Raw genomic sequence first — 18,560 nt, 5'->3', positions numbered from 1 at the left:
TATAGCACCACTTACTGCTGTCTACTTGGAAAAGTTATGGGTATTGAAACAAAAGTACCAATATTGCACCAAATGTACATTTCTGAAATAGTGATATTTGCTTGTTAATTTTTTAGATTAATTTTTAAACCTAAAGGAAAATATCAAAGCGCATGCAAGTGTTGCAGCAAATGTTTGAAAGATTTTCTAACAGCACGCATTATCTATCAGCAGACATTTACTCACTTTTTGAGAACGTCGGCCGGCTGACTGTCGTCCAGTGCAATAGTTCTAAGAATGTTATCCATCAATATTAACACATTTTCAAAGAATGAGATTTTCTAAGGAAAACATAGTGATTTTAAACTAATTATCCTTTTTGTAATTTCAGTTTCATCCACCTATAAAATCTTTCATAGTTCTAGTTTTTTTTTATAACTCACTTTACATATGTTATATATAATTTTTATGAAATTTTTATCAATATTCTCGGGTCAGTTTAGTGACAATTTTCCAGGTATTTTAGGTCATAAAAATTTGGACTGTATGGTTACAGGCCCTTTTTCATATTTGTGATTTAAATGAATTCTCACTTTAGGCAGCTGCCCTACTGACCTGTAAAAAACATGACAAAGTAACATGAGGCAGTAGCAGGAGTATGTGGAAGGTGCATAACAGCTCTGCAATGTAGTTTTACTGAGTGATTTTCTCCACTGTGCTACAGTGTTGTTCCCTGAAAAGAATCAAATGCCAGTTCTCTCTCCTGACTGAATAGATGGTTTATGTGAAATTGTTTTGTATGCAAGGTAAAATGTTTTCAGCGTAGTACAGAGGATAGTGTTAAAATCAGTGAAACTTTGTTTGTTATTGCTTGGTGCACAATAATCTAATTAAAGTGTCAGATCTACAAAAGTGGTTTGTGTATAGATGCCGTTCTTTGAGTAGTTGTTTGCATTTTGATCTAATTCATAAAGTAGAATACTTCGCCGTGATAAAATTTGAGAAACCGTTGTGGTAAATGTGGGCCTCATTTGTTAAAACAAATTTCTCGGGAATGTTTGGACCATTTTAAAAATAATTGACTTAATGAGATGTGAGGCCACCATATCACACAAGACAATGCAGTGGATGGAAGCCATTGGCTTTGCACAAATAAAGCTGAAGTTATATATCAAACAATGGAAAATCTAGGATGGAATAATGACAATATTATGAAAAGGATAGATTGCTACTCACCATATAGCAGAGATGTTGAGTTGCAGATAAACACAATAAAAAGATTACTAAACGTGTAAGCATTCGGCCGGACGGCCTTCTATCGAAATCTCCCTCACCCCCCACCCCCACCCCGAGAACATGTCCTACCAACTGATCTCTTCTTGTAGTCAAGTTTGTGCCACGAATTCCTCTTCTCCCCAATTCTATTCAGTACCTCCTCATTAGTTACTTGATATACCCATCTAATCTTCAGGGTCTTCTGTAGCACCACATTTCGAAATCTTATGTTCTCTTCTTGTCTAAACTATTCATCATCCATGTTTCACTTCCATACATAGCTACACTCCATACAAATACTTTCAGAAAAGTCTTCCTGAAACTTAAATTTATACTCTGTGCTAACAAATTTCACTTCTTCAGAAGCGCTTTCCTTGCTATAGCGTCACCACTGTATATCCTCTCTACTTTGACCATCATCAGTTATTTTGCTCCCCTACTAACTCCTCTAATGTTTAAAGTGTCTCATTTCCTAATCTAATTCCCTCAGCATTACTTGATTAATTTGACTACATTCCATCACTATTTTACTTTTGTTGATGTTCATCTTATATCCTCCTTTCAAGATGCTGTCCATTCTGTTCAGTGCTCTTCCAAGTTCTTTGCTCTGTCTGTCAGAATTACAATGTCATCAACAAACCTCAAAGTTTTTATTTTTTCTCCATGAATTTTAATTCCTACTCCAAATTTTTCTTTTGTTTCCTTTACTGCTCGCTCAATATACAGATTGAATAACATTGGGGATAGGCTACAACTCCGCTCCCTCCCTATAAGTGGCATCTGGTTTCTGTACAAATTGTAAATAGCCTTTCGGTCTGTATTATACCCCTGCCACCTTCAGAATTTGAAAGAGAGTATTCCAGCCAACATTGTTAAAAGCGCTCTCTGAGTCTACAAATGTTTGAAACACAGGTTTGCCTTTCCTTAATCTATCTTCTAAGATAAGTCATTGTGTCAGTATTGCCTCGCGTGTTCTAATATTTCTATGGAACCCAAACTGATCTTCCCCAAGGTTGGCTTCTACCAGATTTACATTCTGTAAAGAATTCATATTAGTATTTTGTAGCTAAGGTGTATTAAATTGGTAGTTCGATAATTTTCATACTTGTCAACACCAGCCTTCTTTGGGATTGGAATTGTTATAGTCTTCTTGACATCTGAGGGTATTTCACCTGTCTCATACATCTTGGTCACCAGATGGTAGAGTTTTGTCATGGCTGGGTCTCCCAAGGCTATCAGTAGTTCTAATGGAAAGCTGTCTACTCATGGGGCCTTGTTTCAACTTAGGTGTTTCAGTGCTATGTTAGATTCTTCACACAGTATCATATCTCCCATTTCATCTTCATCTACATCCTCTTGAATTTCCAGAATATTGCGCTAAAGTACATTGCCCTTGTGTTGACCCTCTATATACTCCTTCCACCTTTCTGCTTTCCTTTCTTTGCTTAGGACTGGTTTTCCATCTTAGCTCTTGATGTTCATACAGGTGGTTCTCTTTTCTCCAAAGGTCTCTTTAATTTTCCTTTAGGCAGTATCTCTCTTATTACTAGTGATATGTGGCTCTACATCCTTGCATATGTCTTCTAGCCATCCCTGCTTAGCTATTTTGCACTTCCTGTCAATCTCATTTTTGAGATGTTTGTACCTCTTTTCGTCTGCTTCATTTACTGCATTTTCTCCTGTCATCAATTAAATTCAATATCTCTTCTGTTACCCAAGGATTTCTGCTAGCACTCATCTTTTTACCTGCTGCCTTCTCTATTTCATTCCTCAAAGCTACCGATTCTTCTTCTACTGTATTTCTTCACCTGCTCTTGTTAATCGTTCCCTAATGCTGTCTCTTAACTCTCTACAAACCCTGGTTCTTTCAGTTTATCCAGGTTCCATCTCCTTAAATTACTATCGTTTCGCTGTTTCATTAGTTTTAATCTACAGTTCTTAATCAATAAATTGTGGTGAGAGTCCACATCTGCCGCTGAAAATGTCTTACAATTTAACACATGGTTCGTAAATCTATGTCTTACCATTATATAATCTATCGAAACCTTCCAGTGTTTCCAGGCCTCTTCCACTTATGTAACCTTCTTTCATGATTCTTAAACCGAGTGTTAGCTATGATTCGGTTATGCTCTGTGTAAAATTCTACCAGACGGCTTCCTCTTTCATTCCTTACCCCGAGTCCATATTCACCTAGTTCTTTTCCTTCTCTTCCTTTTCCTACTATTGAATTCCAAACCCCCATTATTATTAAAGTTTTATCTACCTTAACTATCTGAATAATTTCTTTTATTGCATCATACATTTCTTAAATGTCTTAATCATCTGTGGAGCTAGTTGGCATATAAACTTGTACTACTGTGGTCGGCGTGGGCTTCACGTCTATCTTGGCTACAATAATGCTTTTACCATGCAGTTTGTAGTAGCTTGCCTGCACTCCTATTTTTTTATTCATTAATAAACCAACTCCTGCATCAGCCCTATTTGATTTGTATTTATAACCCTGTACTCACCTGACCAGAAATCTTGTTCCTTCTGCCACCGAACTTCACTAATTCCCACTATATCTAACTTTAACCTATCCCTTTTTAAATTATTTAACCTACCTGCCCAATTAAGGGATCTGACATCCCATGCTCCAATCAGTGGAGCGCCAGTTTTCTTTAACATGATAACGTCGTCGTCCTGAGTAGTTCCTGTCTGGAGATCCTAATGAGGGACTATTTTACCTCTGGAATATGCCATCATTATTTAATTATACAGTAAAGCTGCTTGCTGTCAGGAAAAATTACAGCCTTATTTCCTCTTTTTTTTTTTTTCAACTGTTCACAGTACCAGCACAGAAAGGCTGCTTTGGTTGATGTTACAAGGCCAATCATCCAGACTGGTGCCCCTTGCAGTTACTGAAAAGGCTGCTTGCCCCTCTTCCGAAACCACATGATTGACTGGCCTCTCAACAGATACCCCTCCTTTGTGGTTGCACCTGTGATCCGGCTATCTGTTTCACTGAGGCACACAAGTCTCCCCATCGGTGGCAAGGTCCAAGGCTCAGCCTATCAGTTGCAATTTTAGGAGGTCAATAAATTCCATAGATAGGAACCATTGTTATCTGTGTGTATGGTACCTGAGTTTCATTTTTAAAGCTGTCCTGTCTGTAGAACCATCTTGTCACATAGCGTAGTTGGCATATACACTCCTGGAAATTGAAATAAGAACACCGTGAATTCATTGTCCCAGGAAGGGGAAACTTTATTGACAATTTCCTGGGGTCAGATACATCACATGATCACACTGACAGAACCACAGGCACATAGACACAGGCAACAGAGCATGCACAATGTTGGCACTAGTACAGTGTATATCCACCTTTCGCAGCAATGCAGGCTGCTATTCTCCCATGGAGACGATCGTAGAGATGCTGGGTGTAGTCCTGTGGAACGGCTTGCCATGCAATTTCCACCTGGCGCCTCAGTTGGACCAGCACTCGTGCTGGACCTGCAGGCCGCTTGGGACAACGCTTCATCCAGTCCCAAACATGCTCAATGGGGGACAGATCCGGAGATCTTGCTGGCCAGGGTAGTTGACTTACACCTTCTAGAGCACGTTGGGTAGCACGGGATACATGCAGACGTGCATTGTCCTGTTGGAACAGCAAGTTTCCTTGCCGGTCTGGGAATGGTAGAACGATGGGTTCGATGATGGTTTGGATGTACCGTGCACTATTCAGTGTCCCCTCAACGATCACCAGAAGTGTACGGCCAGTGTAGGAGATCGCTCCCCACACCATGATGCCGGGTGTTGGCCCTGTGTGCCTCGGTCGTATGCAGTCCTGATTGTGGCGCTCACCTGCACGGCGCCAAACACGCATACAACCATCATTGGCACCAAGGCAGAAGCGACTCTCATCGCTGAAGACGACACGTCTCCATTCGTCCCTCCATTTACGCCTGTCGCGACACCACTGGAGGCGGACTGCACGATGTTGGGGTGTGAGTGGAAGACGGCCTAACAGTGTGCGGGACCGTAGCCCAGCTTCATGGAGATGGTTGCGAATGGTCCTCGCCGATACCCCAGGAGCAACAGTGTCCCTAATTTGCTGGGAAGTGGCGGTGCGGTCCCTACCGCACTGCGTAGGATCCTACGGTCTTGGCGTGCATCCGTGCGTCGCTGCCGTCCAGTCCCAGGTCGACGGGCACGTGCACCTTCCGCCGACCACTGGCGACAACATCGATGTACTGTGGAGACCTCACACCCCACGTGTTGAGCAATTCGGCGGTACGTCCACCCGGCCTCCCGCATGCCCACTATACGCCCTCGCTCAAAGTCCGTCAACTGCACATACGGTTCACGTCCACGCTGTCGCGGTATGCTACCAGTGTTAAAGACTGCGATGGAGCTCCGTATGCCACGGCAAACTGGCTGACACTGACGGCGGCGGTGCACAAATGCTGCGCAGCTAGCGCCATTCGACGGCCAACACCGCGGTTCCTGGTGTGTCCGCTGTGCCGTGCGTGTGATCATTGCTTGTACAGCCCTCTCGCAGTGTCCGGAGCAAGTATGGTGGGTCTGACACACCGGTGTCAATGTGTTCTTTTTTCCATTTCCAGGAGTGTATATTGTGAAATAGTATGTGTGGCAACGTATTTGGGCACTGATAAAAGTAGTATGTATCAGAATATTTACTGAAAAGTATTGAAACTTACCTGTGAATTTTTAATACAAACTATGCTACTATTAATCCTCCTCCCCCCCCCCCCCCTCCCAGCCACGGGCAATGTGAACTTGTGTGTTCAGCTCTTCTGGACAATTTCGTGGGCCCTGCTGTTCTTGTTTTGGACATAATTTCTGTGGGCTGTTTGCACAGCAAAAGTTAAGATTTTCCTGTCTGATCTTTTTCTGTTTGTAGATTGTTATTTTCCTATAGAATCTCTTTTCTTTTTGCAAATTGGAGGTGGAAGGGGAGAAATAATAGGAAGGGGAAGGAACTGATGTTGTTAGCTGCATCGGGACTTCCTGTGGAATCGGCAGCAAAGAGTAAAACTGTGTGCTGACTGGGACTCAAACTTGGGATCTCCTGCTTACTAGGCAGCTGCGTAACCCACAACGCCATCCGAGCACAGTGCTTATGGTGAATGCATTGACTATCTCAGCCTGTTCCCAGTCCAGCCCAAACTACCACCAAGCACCACCTACCTGTCCACATTCTTCATGCTGTCTAATTTTTGATTCCTACTGGAGGCAAAGAAGTTTTTTATTTGTTATGAATGCATGGTGTCTGTTCTTTCGAACATGTCCGTAAGAACAGACACCACATGATTTATAACTAAAAAAAATTCGTCTTTTGGTTGCAACATCGGAAGGAGCAGTTTTGTAACCATATTCATGAGCTTGTGTGTGGAACCTTGCTTCAAGATATAAAACACTCAGAAAAATTATCAATAAGTTTATTCTGCTTTCATAATGTTGAATGCAATTTTCATGTTTCCCACATTATATATGTCAATTAAAAATCAGTTGTAAATTAAGTTTGTGGTTTTGTTGTTACATTCTTTTAATTCTGTCCTTATAACTATTGTAATTATTGAATGTAACTGCTCTGTGATTTTGCTTGGAAAAAAATGGAAAATTGTCCGCGTTTAGATGGTTAAGCGGTCAACACTTAATTTATTTTTCTTCTGTTGCAGATCTGTCATATGTTGCTATATGTGAAGCAACTAGACATATATACATATACAGACAACCTTGTCCAGTGAATGGAGAACTCAGAAATCGTCGAACTGGCAGACATGTGAAACAAGTTGCAGTGCAACAACTTTTGAACCTTGACTCCCAGGAAGAAATTCTGGGTGTTCATGCATCTATTGAATTCCTTTATGTGTTAACTCCATCAACTATGTATGCATTTCACATAAATGTCAAGGATTAAAAACATTTTGTAAAGTTACTACACTTTCATTTATCTTAACATTTTCTTCACAGCCAATTTGAAATCTTCATGTATAACAACTGAAGAGTTTTCTGTAAAGAGAAAGATGCAAACTGAAGGGAAAATATATTTGTAAAGTGTACAAGCATAGGAACATTCCTAATTGTTGTTAATCAAATGAGATACTATTAAATGTTTAATATCAGTCTGCATAGATGAGAATCCTACTATGCGTTTATAAGGAGCAATACAAAATAAGTTAAAAGTGAACCTTGATGAACAGAGTACTATTGTTTCGGATGCATTTCAGGTCCCTTTCAGTACCTTGAAAGAAGTCTGTGTTCTGTGTGGCTGTGTTTATTTGAAACACCGTTCATTTCATTAGCAGTTAAGGTAATTTCATCTTCTTGGGCATTATCATGCAACACCCTACCAAAAATTAGGTTATATGCTTCCATTTATCAGTATGCCATTCACATTTTTTGTTCTAGTTACTGAACTTCACATCTGCAATTGTGCAATATTTATACCATTTTCAGTTGATTGTTCCACTGCCATGTAGATGGAAGCAAGTGACATAATTTTTTTGTGATGGTTCCTGATGATACCAAAGGAGATAATATTAACAAATTTCCAATGAAAAAAGTTTTATTTTTTATTATTGATAGGAACATTCCTATCTTTAAGAAATTTAGTGATACTATGGATCCAAGAATGAAACTACTTTTTACAGTGTGCCATCCTCTAAGCACATAGTCAAACACTCTGTATTCAGAAATAACACATTAAATTGTCTTAATCTACAACACTGAGCATAATGTGCTAGTTTTTATTTTATGTTCCTGAAGAATGTTTCCAATCATGTAAGACGTCCTCCACTACTTCACTTCTTTTTATTCCCCCACCCCAAACACTCATGGTAAAGAGAGGAGATAAAAGAAAAACATTGTACTACATGTTGGAAACGACACTTTTAATTACAGCCAGTCTAATAACTTAATTGACATTCATTTTCAAAATTATTTTGAGCTCACAATATCTTTACAAGCTGACTCAATGTCAGGAAATTTATACTGGAACCCATAGGACAGGGTTCGTTTAGGAATAACCTTTTGTCCCTCTGTAATCATCTTTGCTCTGTCTTCACTGAAGGCCAAATTCAAAACCATTTCTGGCAGTGGGATGAAAGCTGGCCGCCACAGTGCTCTAGCAAAGGCTTGTGTGAATTCCTTGTTTGTGACAACCTGAAAAAGAAGATAATAGTTTACAGCTTTAAAATATTCAACATTAAGTTAACTTTTTCATAGTTGTCAGAAATTACTCATTTTATTAGACAAAGATCTAAGTGATATAAAATTAGAAATCACTGACTGGTGAATTCTCTTAGCAGGCATTTCAGAATCAACAAGCTGAAAATGGCAGACCCACAGTAGGAGGCACTTGGATGAGAAAAGTTCAGAATATTGATACAATTATCTAAGTTTAAATGTTGTAGATACGCAACAAAATCCTATATGAGGGGAATGAGTCCAAAATGTGCACTACAGTTGTGTATTAAACAAACAGTCTTCTGCAATTTACATGACCATTCAATGTCAGTTTCTAATAGAAACTTCTTTGCTGCTTAATACGCCCATTTCAGAAAATAGGACCATCAGACATAACCATGGGAATTAAGTGGAGCTGAAAGACATGGGCTTGTGTTTATATTGCTAGGTGTCAATTCTCATTGGTCTTCATACTGGAGAATGACATACACAAAAACATAACAATATGACTTGCATACCAGCAAAACTTGTGATGGAACCAGAACATACGATATATACAAAGTGATCTTAAATGTAGATCCATACTGTGCAAACCACTACATTTTTAACATTTGAAGCATGTTGCCAGTCTTTGCACCACTTTCAAATCTTATCAAGATCTAACTCAATATTTGTGCAGTTTTAGACAGTAAATCATTATGGATACCTCTACCTGTTAAAAATCTGATGTTACTATTATTGTCTGCAAGGTCATTAATATGCAACATGAACAGGGTCGTTGTGCACACATGGAGCTACTCATATAACTGTCTCACTCTCTCTCTCTCTCTCTCTCTCTCTCTCTCTCTCTCTCTCTCTCTCTATCCATCCAGGAAAACATGCTGCATTCTCCCTACCGAGCATTTCTCAGTCTCAAATTTCACTAGAGACAAAATACAGTTCCTCCAGTAAATGCCTCAACCCCATTGACCAAGTTGTCTATCCCAGCAGTCTTTTCTTGTGCTTATAAAAACAGCTGCCTTTGTCTGACTGTTCGTCTCCTATGTACAGAGTGGATTGTTGAAGAATTGATCTTGATTTTTTTTGGGGGGGGGGGGGGGGGGGCAGAAGGTGGGGTACAGCATACTGTGCAAACTTTTTCAATGTGTGTGTAAAAAGGCATACAGTTCAGGTTGCCTGGATAATTTTAAATTGTGTGATGTAGCAGATCATGTCTATCAGCAAAGCACTTAAGATCAACTGTCATCAATTACTGTTTCAACAATCAGTAAGAGAGATTTAGTATTTGAAATAATAAATAATAACTTTTTTTTTCACAAGGACCATATTCTGTGACTATTTTGCACCTTTACAAATCTGTAATGACACACACATTCTGTTGATCCTTTTATGCATGTGAGATGCTAGGAGCAAGTCAAAAAATATATAAATATAAATTACATAGAATGTATAAAGTGATTCTAAGGGAAAATAGAGTTAATTTACATACACAGAACTACATCCAAACAGGCATAGGACAATAATTAGTACATGTAGAATAATACATAACAGACAATCAAAATATATGTATGAAACAGTCTATAACTATATCTTATAAAAATTCTTCTAATGAATAAAGTTTAATTGAGCAAATCCATCTTTTCTTTAGTTTTAAATAATGTACTGTTAATTCACAGACCTCTGATACTATTAGACAGTGAACTAAACATATTAGTATCAGAACACTGTAAACCTTTCTGTGCCGAGGTTAGATTTTTGAAATAACAGTGGAGGTCAGCTTCCTTCCATTGTGAACATGGTAAATTTCCCTGGTTTCATAGTGCACAGGATTGTTAACCATTGAGCTCGTAATAGTATTTATTTGGATGTTGTGGTAGTGCATGTTTGTTAAAAAAAAAGATTGACATGAATTTCTTGGGGGGAAACTCTGCAAATAATTTGTTAGTCTTTCTCTGCAGAAAGAAAATGTTGTTTGGTGTTTGTGAACTGCTGTAGAAAATAACTCCACATCACATAAGAGTGGAAGTACCCAGAGTGAGTAGATTTTGTGGCACTGATGTTACCAATGTCCTTACAGTAAAAATAGCTGAGGACAAACTTTGTAGGGTCTGGACAACATGATGTTCCCTGGTAACCTTGCCACCAATGCAGATACCTAAGGATGTGGGACAGTCTACCCTTTATATTTTCTGACTGCTGCATACAATAGGTTTCTCCTACAGGATTTAGTGATTAAAACTGAAATGGACATAATTAGTTTACTCATATTTATTGACAGAGTTTACTTTGAACCTGGTTATGAGTTCGTAGAGTAAAGTGTTGGCATATCCTCTATAGGGGTGGAATGTTTGTTTGTCACAGTGCGTACTGTTGTCAAACATAGTGAACAAACATGTATTGTGAAAAATGTAAGTCATATTTATACACTCTAAGACAAAAAGATGCACCAAGGGAGAACTATCCAAAGAGTACAGAAAATGATAGATGTGATGACATGTGCAAACAAACGATTGTAGTTTCAGAAAAAAATGGATGATTTATTCAAGAGAACACCCAAATTGTGGAAGTCAATATTGTGTTGGTCCACATCTGACTTATGCAAGCAGTTATTCAGCTTGGCATCAACTGATACAGTTGTTGGATGTCCTGAGGGATATCGTGCTACATTCTGTCCAGTTGATACATTAGATCATCAAAATCCTGATCTGATTGGAGGGCCCTGCCCATAATGCTCTAAACCTTCTCAGTTGGGGAGAGATGCATCCTTGCTGGCTAAGGTAGGGTTTGGCAAGCACAAAGATAAGCAGAAGAAATTTTCACTGTGTTCGGGCAGGCATTATCGTACCGAAATGTAAGCCCATGAGGGCTTGCCATGAAGGGAAACAAAACAGTGTGTAGAATATCATCAACATAACACAAAAACACGAAAAAAATGAAAACAAAAGGGATCCTTCTATGAAATGAAATGACACCCCAGACCATCAATACTGTTTGTCGCGTTGTATGGCATGTGAGTGAGGTTGATGATCCCATCGCTGTCTGGGGCGTCTCCCCGTAAGCCTTCACTGGTCATTGTGGCCTGGAATCTCACTGACTGGAGTAGAACTGTGTTCAAAGTCCTCCTTCGAATTGGGCCTCGATTACCAGTGAAGACACGTCTCAAGACACCCCAGACAGTGGTGGGACACTAGCCTGACAGCTAGGAGTGATAGTCTGGGTTGCCATTTAATTTTGCAGCATGACCCTTTGGTTGTCATTTGCGGCACCCTTACAGCACACTGGTACGTCAACAATATTCTATGCCCCATTTTGTTGCCTTTCATGGGATGGCATCCTGGGCTTACATTTCCTTACATGGCATGAGTTTCTACTGCATGTCTCCATGCTTGTCAAACCCTACCTTGGTCAGCAAGGGTACTGGATTTCTCCACAATTGGGAATGTTTAGAGCATTATGGGCAGGACCCTCCAACTCGCTTGGGATGGTGATGATCTAATATTCCAACTGGACAGAACTTTGGATGATGCCCCCAGGACAGCACCCAAAAAGTTATTGAATCAGTGCCAAGCCAAATAACTACTTGCATAATGGTCAAAGGAGGACCAATGTGTTGTTAACTTGCTCAGTTCTTCCTCTTGAATAAATCGTACAGTTTTTTTTGAAATTGTAATTTGTTTGTGTGTCCATGCATGACACACAGGTGCAGTGGCAAAGGGGGGGAGGTGGTGGCTATAGCTCCCTCCCTTCCAATGGAGTATCATAGTAAAGTGGATAAAATGACTCCAGAAATCATTGAATATACTACTTCAACAGAGTCAATCATTTGTTTTTAATAATTATGTAGCAGTATAGGTTGCAATGTATTTCAAACACATTTTAACAAGAAGAAGAAAGGCAAATAGCTTACTACCTAAACTGCTAAATCTCATTTAACTTAAAATGGGTGTCATATTATTTATTAATATACACTGGATGTATTAATGTACCAATTACAATAATCAAGAAAGCTAAATATGCCGGGTATGCCTATCACCACTTAAATTGCTGACACCCGACACCCCCCCCCCCCTCCCCCCCCCGACAAAAACTTCGAAATCGCCAGACATCTGGGTCAAATCGTATTATTTTCTCAGATGTGCACATTCTGTAGACGTGTTTCAGTGCTGGCAACACAAGTGGGTGCGCTCCACCTACCGACCGGTGATGTAAAATACACACAAGAGTAACACAAATTTGTGAAAGCACATTATAGAGACAGTTTTTGGAGAGTTATTCACTTTTAATGAAAGGAGAGCTGAAACTATGGAAGAAAAAGTGGGTTGATGAAAGTAAAAGACCTGAAACAATGAAGCTTCTCTACTTTGAGATGAAGAGAGACTTATTTGAGTAACACAGTGGGGCAGGTGAGACTAAATGGATTGGCTCTGGCAAATATCCATAAAGAAAGGGATATGGACATTGAAAATATCATTGACATATTCAGTAAAAAGACACAGAGAAGAATAAGAATGACAAACTGGGTAGAAGACAGAAATATCCAGTGAGTTTTGTTACATAATTTTTTAAATATTGTCATCTTCTGTATCCAGAAAATTAATGAAAACTTATTTGTTGTAAGTTGACCTTTTTATGGTTTGCGTGATTTATAAAATCTCCCATGTTAAGTTTTTTTACCCTGAACTCCAAAACAGTTACCAAAAACTACTTTAAGCAAACCCAAATTTTGAGAAACAGCAGTGGTGGAGGACTGTACTCCATGCAGTACAGCTCCCCCTTCCACCAGCTTTGCTGCTCTTATCCAAAAACACCTTCTGCTTCTTGGACGTAGGGTTTTATCCAGTGTCCCATTGCCCCTAATGCCACAGTGGCACACTTTGGAGAGTACTGTTTTGTGATCCACACTGCTAAAACCCTTAGAAAGATCATAAAATATACCAATTGGCTTAATTTTTTTTATGTAGGATTCCAGTACATTGTGAAAGAAAAATATAGGTTCAGTTGTGGCCATAGTTTGTTTCCAAAAAGGTGTCTTTCACTGATGGTGTAAAAGTTTGGTATGAAGTACTTTCTCAATATTTTTTGTGAATGTGGACAAGATAAAGAAATGATAGTTCATGTTTTGTGTTGTATTGCTCTGATTACACCGGATGTGCTGTGAGCAACTGTCGACCATGCCATGTTATGGATGCAGCATGTTACTGAATCAGGAGTCCAAACAGAACACATGTTGAAACTTGTGACTATATCCTAATGAACGTGCCAGAACCACTAATATTATGTGTCTGATTGTTCCTCCCATTTTCCTGCACCCACACCACACTCTGCTTACAGTGCCATATTTCCACCTGGTGGTAGAAAGTGTAATAATTATCTTTTCCAACATAACTCCATGAGCACACTGATTAAGGGTCATATCTGTGATGTATACAGCTCACAATGTAGCAGTTGGAACTGCATCAATTTAATTATAATTACCTGGTATTACATTTCCGGTAGAGATTTAGCACACTCACTTGCAGATGTGTGGCATATAGGCACACTTAGCAGAAAAAATAATTTGATTCTGCTGTTTCCAACTGTGTGTATATTATCCATTATTAAACAGCTGGTGAGCATTTGACTGAACTCAGTTTTGTTTATCTCAACAACCAATATTTCAGACATAATGAAAAACAGCTTCTTTAGAAAAATGATGCAAGTCACTGCATGAAGGTTAAAACATGGAAATCTAATTTGATTCTTCTCGAAGCCAAAGTTATAGCTATAAAACAATGATAGTTAAGCGAAGTTTTCAAGTTTGTCTTAAATCTGCTAGTGACTGATTAGATGAATATTGAAATGATTATTAAATTTTATATATAGACAAAAAGTCTAATCATAAGTATGAATTTAAGTGTAAATTGCATTTATTTATTCTGTTAGTGACAGATAGCATTAATCATTTATGGAAGCTAACTGAAGTTTGATTTATCAGCAATATTTTTATAATTCACTTACGTAGCATAAGTACTTCATTGACATAAGTTATGTTGCCCTGGAAAATTAGTCTGGAAGCCAATAACGAACGGAAACTGTTACGCGAACCAACTGTACAACTTGAAAAGGGCTCAAAGGATGAAAGAAGTGATGAGAGCAGTAGGTGTGGACTGAACATACTGCATGGCTTAGGGTGACTCATAATAATTACTGTTGACAAAAGACCCTTAATGTTTTTGGGAAATCTTATAATGGTTTTAATGACTTGTAAGCATGTGACATGCATGCTGGTACTTTACAAAGTAGCAGTGTTTTAAAACCGAGTGGGACGGCGCTTTTCCTTTTCATTTGTGTGCAATGAAGTGAAAACACTTAATCTGACAATAGGGAATAACAAAAAACTGAAGTATCGCAACAAAAAACAAAAGAGATCATGTACATCCTCTCTGCAAACCATGGACCTTGTCATGGATGCGTGGCTTGTGTGTCAGGCATACAGTAGATGCAACAACAACAGAAGAGTACCTGTAGAAAGGTTAGACTGGAGATGTGCAAGGGCAAGAGACTCAATGGCTGTCTGATCTTATAATATTAGCCAACACTGCCTTGCATTGTTCTTCCTGTAATCAGCTAAAAGTCAAGTGCAACTAGCCATCATATTTCCCAAGGATGTGCAGCTCTATAATAATATTTGCTGGCGACGGTGGTGTCCTCCTGGATAAAAATAGCTGCACGGCAGGGAGTACTCAGGATGATGTCATGGGAAAACCTTCTGGTGTTATACAGTTCATAGCATGGAATGTTATGTCACTTACACAAGGTAGGTAGGTAGGTAGGTAGGTAGTTAGGTAAGAGACTCTAAAAAAGAAATGCACATGTTGAAGTTAGATGTAGTGAGAATTTGTGGTCAGTGGTGACAAGAAAGAAAAGAAGAGAATGTCAAATGGGAAGAAGGAATGCAAGGGGAATACTCCCGGTAAGTGTTTTGCAGAGAGCATATTTTAACACTTCCGCTGCGGCATCGGTGCAGCAACTCTCTAGTGCGGCCCAGCAACACTCTGAAACGGCAGGTACTATGAAACGGATTCGAAAGCTGTGCTTCCACTCTATCATCACTCTGCAGCCTCTAAATGATAATCTCCGTGGTATGCCTCGTCCTTACTACACAGGAAATCACTGTTCCTTTGTCAATTTAACACTTTTCCTGCTCCTTTTCACATTGGAAGGTCCCGGTGTCTGTTAATTAGTCTCCATTACGAACAATATATGTTTGATAACTGACCACACAACGGTCTACACGCTTTCATACTAGCTTAGACACAGCAACTGGACTGCGTAATCCGACAGTGAGCACGGACGCTTATAAGCGTCAGCCGCACTGGCTCGTGGCTTGTTTTGACACTTATAAGTGTCAGCCGCAGCGAAAGTGTTAATAATGATTAACATTTGATTTATGAAGAAGGAAAGATGGTTGTATATATGGGACAGATCTGGTGGCACCAGGTTTCAGGTATGTTATATAATGGTAAGATAGAGATTTTGAAACTGCCAAATATTTCTAGTGGCAGAAGTGGATTCCACATACAAAAACTGAAGAAATTGCAGAAAGACAACTTTGTAAAAAAACATCTGTTGTCTTTCAAAGGAGGCAACAGAGGATTAAATAGACAAAAAGACGAAGTCCGAAGTAGGAAAGGATAAATAGGAAATACAAAGCTGCAGAAGCATACATGACTATGGCAAAGATTGGAGTACCAAAAGGAAAAATTAAAGGAATCTTGCAAAATAAAGCAGCAGTTAGATAAATATCAAGAGCACACTTGCCAGTTAACAAACCAGCACTAAACAAATTCTAATAGGCAGGAAGAGCTGTACAAAGGAAACAAATTTGAAGACAATTTTGTAGAACAGGAAGATGAAGGTGGTATCGGGGATAAGGGACTGGAGAAGAATTTGACAGATTCAAGTTGAAACATGGAGCAAATGACTTCCTGTCAGAATTATAGATAGCCTTGGTATGCAAGAAATATGATACAGGTGAAATACTGCGAGGCTTCAAGAAGAATGTAATAATTTTGATTCTAAAGAAGGCAGAAGCTGACAAGTGTGAAAATTACAGAAGAATGGCAAGGCCAGTAAAAGGCAACATCTGTAAAGATCAGTTTGTATTCCAGAAAAATTTAGGAACAAACAAGGCAATGCAGACCCTATGACTTATCTTAGAACATAGACTGAAGAAAGGGAACATACATTTACACCATTTGTAGATTTAGAAAAAGCTTTTGACAGTGTTGAGTGGAACACACTGTCTGCAATTCTGTGGGTAGCAGAGATAACATACAAGCAGCAAAAAGTTATCCATAACTTGTGCAGAAACCAGTTTGCAGATATGAATTGAAAGGCCTATTCCCACTGTTATTTAATCTGGTGCATCAAGGAAGTAAAGCAGAAAAGCAAGGAGAAATTTGGAAAGTTCAGGGAGAAGAAATAAAAAAAAATTGTGGTTTGTCAATGATAAGAAACTAAAAGAGTTGAAAACAAACAAGTTGCCAGGTCTAGATGGAATCCCAATTCAGTTTTACAGAGAATACTCTACAGCATTGGTCCCTTAAGTAGGTGGTATTTTTTTGTGAATCTCTTGCCCCACAAGAAGTCCCAGGTGACTGGAAAAAGCCACAGTTGACTCCTGCATATATTATAAGAAGTGACCAGCACAATTACAGGCCAATATCCTTAACATTGGTTTGCTGCAGAATTCTTGAACACATTCTGAGTTCAAATATAATAAATATTATAAATTTCCCATCCCCAGATCTGCACAAATTTAGGAAGCGTCGGGTGTGAGGAATTCAGCTTGCACTTTTCTCACATGATGTCCCACAAACCATAAATGGAGAGCAACATGCAGATTGTATATTGGTAGACTTCCAGAAAGCATTTGACATGGTGCCCCATTGCAAACTGTTGACAAAGGTCTGAGCCTACAGTTTAGGTTCCCAGATATGTGAGTGAATCTAAGACTCTTCAAGTAATAGTACCCAGTATTGTCCTCGAGGGTGAGTGTTCATCAGAGACAAGGGTATTATCAGGAGTGCCTCCAGGGGAGTGTGATAGGACTGCTTTTATCTTCTATATACATAAATGACCTGATGGACAGGGTGAGCAGCAATTTATGGCTGTTTGCTGATGACGCTGTGGGGAATGGGAAGGTGTCATCATTGAGTAACTGTGGGAGTATACTAGGCAATTTAGAAAATAATTCTAGTTGGTGTGATGAATGGCAGCTTGCTCTAAATGTAGAAAAATGTAAGTTAATACAGATGAGTAGGAAAAACGATCTTGGAACATTCGAATACAGCATTAGTAGGTGCATCATTTCGACAGTCACAATTAAATATCTAGCCATAACACTGCAAAGCAATATAAAATGGAATTAGCACATCAGGTTGGTAATTGGGGGGGGGGGGGGGGGGGCGCAAATGCTTGACTTCATTTTACTGGGAGAAATTTGGGAAAGCATAACTCATTCATAAAGGAGAGAATGTATAGAACGTTGGTGTGACCAATTCTTGAGTGCTGTTTGGGATATCCACTCTGAATAAAGGAAGACATCGAAACATCTCAGAGGCATGCTCCTAGATTTGTTACCAGTAGGTTCAATCAGCATGCAAGTATTATGGAGATGCTTCATGAACTCAAACAGGAAACCTTGGAGGGAAGATGATGCTCTTTTCACAAGGCCAGACTTCAGAACGATTCTACTGGCACCACCATGCATTTTCCATAAGCCATAAGGACTGTGAAGATGAAATGTGAGAAATTAGGCCTCATGTGGAGACTTTTAGGCAGTTGTTGTTCACTCTATTTGCAAGTGGAACAGAAAAGGAAATGACTAGTAGTGGTACGGGTACCATTCACCACGCACAGTTCAGTTGTTTGCAGAGTATATATGTAGATGTAGATATAGATACAATTTCATCATGGGTGACAAAAGACACGAAAGATTTGTTGAATGGAAAGGATTGTGTCTTGAAAATAAGTTATAAGATGAATATTAAAAACGTAAAACAAAGGCAATGGAATGTAGTTGACTTAAATCAGGCACTGAAGAAGAAATTACTAGGTGAGTTTTACTTTGG

General features: G+C 39.2%; 2 protein-coding genes across 3 annotated transcripts in view; one reads left to right on the top strand and one right to left on the bottom strand.

Moving 5' to 3' along the window:
• LOC126354988 (nudC domain-containing protein 1) overlaps positions 1-7,195 on the top strand; it is a 99,285-nt gene extending 92,090 nt beyond the window's left edge. The window contains exon 10 of the mRNA XM_050005087.1: positions 6,936-7,195. Coding sequence (XP_049861044.1) covers positions 6,936-7,177 — 242 coding nt within the window. The 3' untranslated portion in view covers positions 7,178-7,195. The remainder of the gene's footprint in view (positions 1-6,935) is intronic.
• A 934-nt stretch (positions 7,196-8,129) lies between these two features.
• The window catches only part of LOC126354989 (epimerase family protein SDR39U1), a 44,311-nt gene continuing 33,880 nt past the window's right edge, over positions 8,130-18,560 (bottom strand). For both annotated transcript variants that reach the window (XM_050005089.1, XM_050005088.1), the window contains exon 6: positions 8,130-8,421. In XM_050005089.1, the coding sequence (XP_049861046.1) occupies positions 8,197-8,421 (225 nt within the window). In that variant the 3' untranslated portion in view covers positions 8,130-8,196. The remainder of the gene's footprint in view (positions 8,422-18,560) is intronic.

This window comes from Schistocerca gregaria, chromosome 3 (assembly GCF_023897955.1).
Source record: "Schistocerca gregaria isolate iqSchGreg1 chromosome 3, iqSchGreg1.2, whole genome shotgun sequence".
Lineage (NCBI taxonomy): Eukaryota > Metazoa > Arthropoda > Insecta > Orthoptera > Acrididae > Schistocerca > Schistocerca gregaria.
Note: the sequence above shows the minus strand (reverse complement) of the source record. Positions and strands in the feature narration are given on the sequence as shown.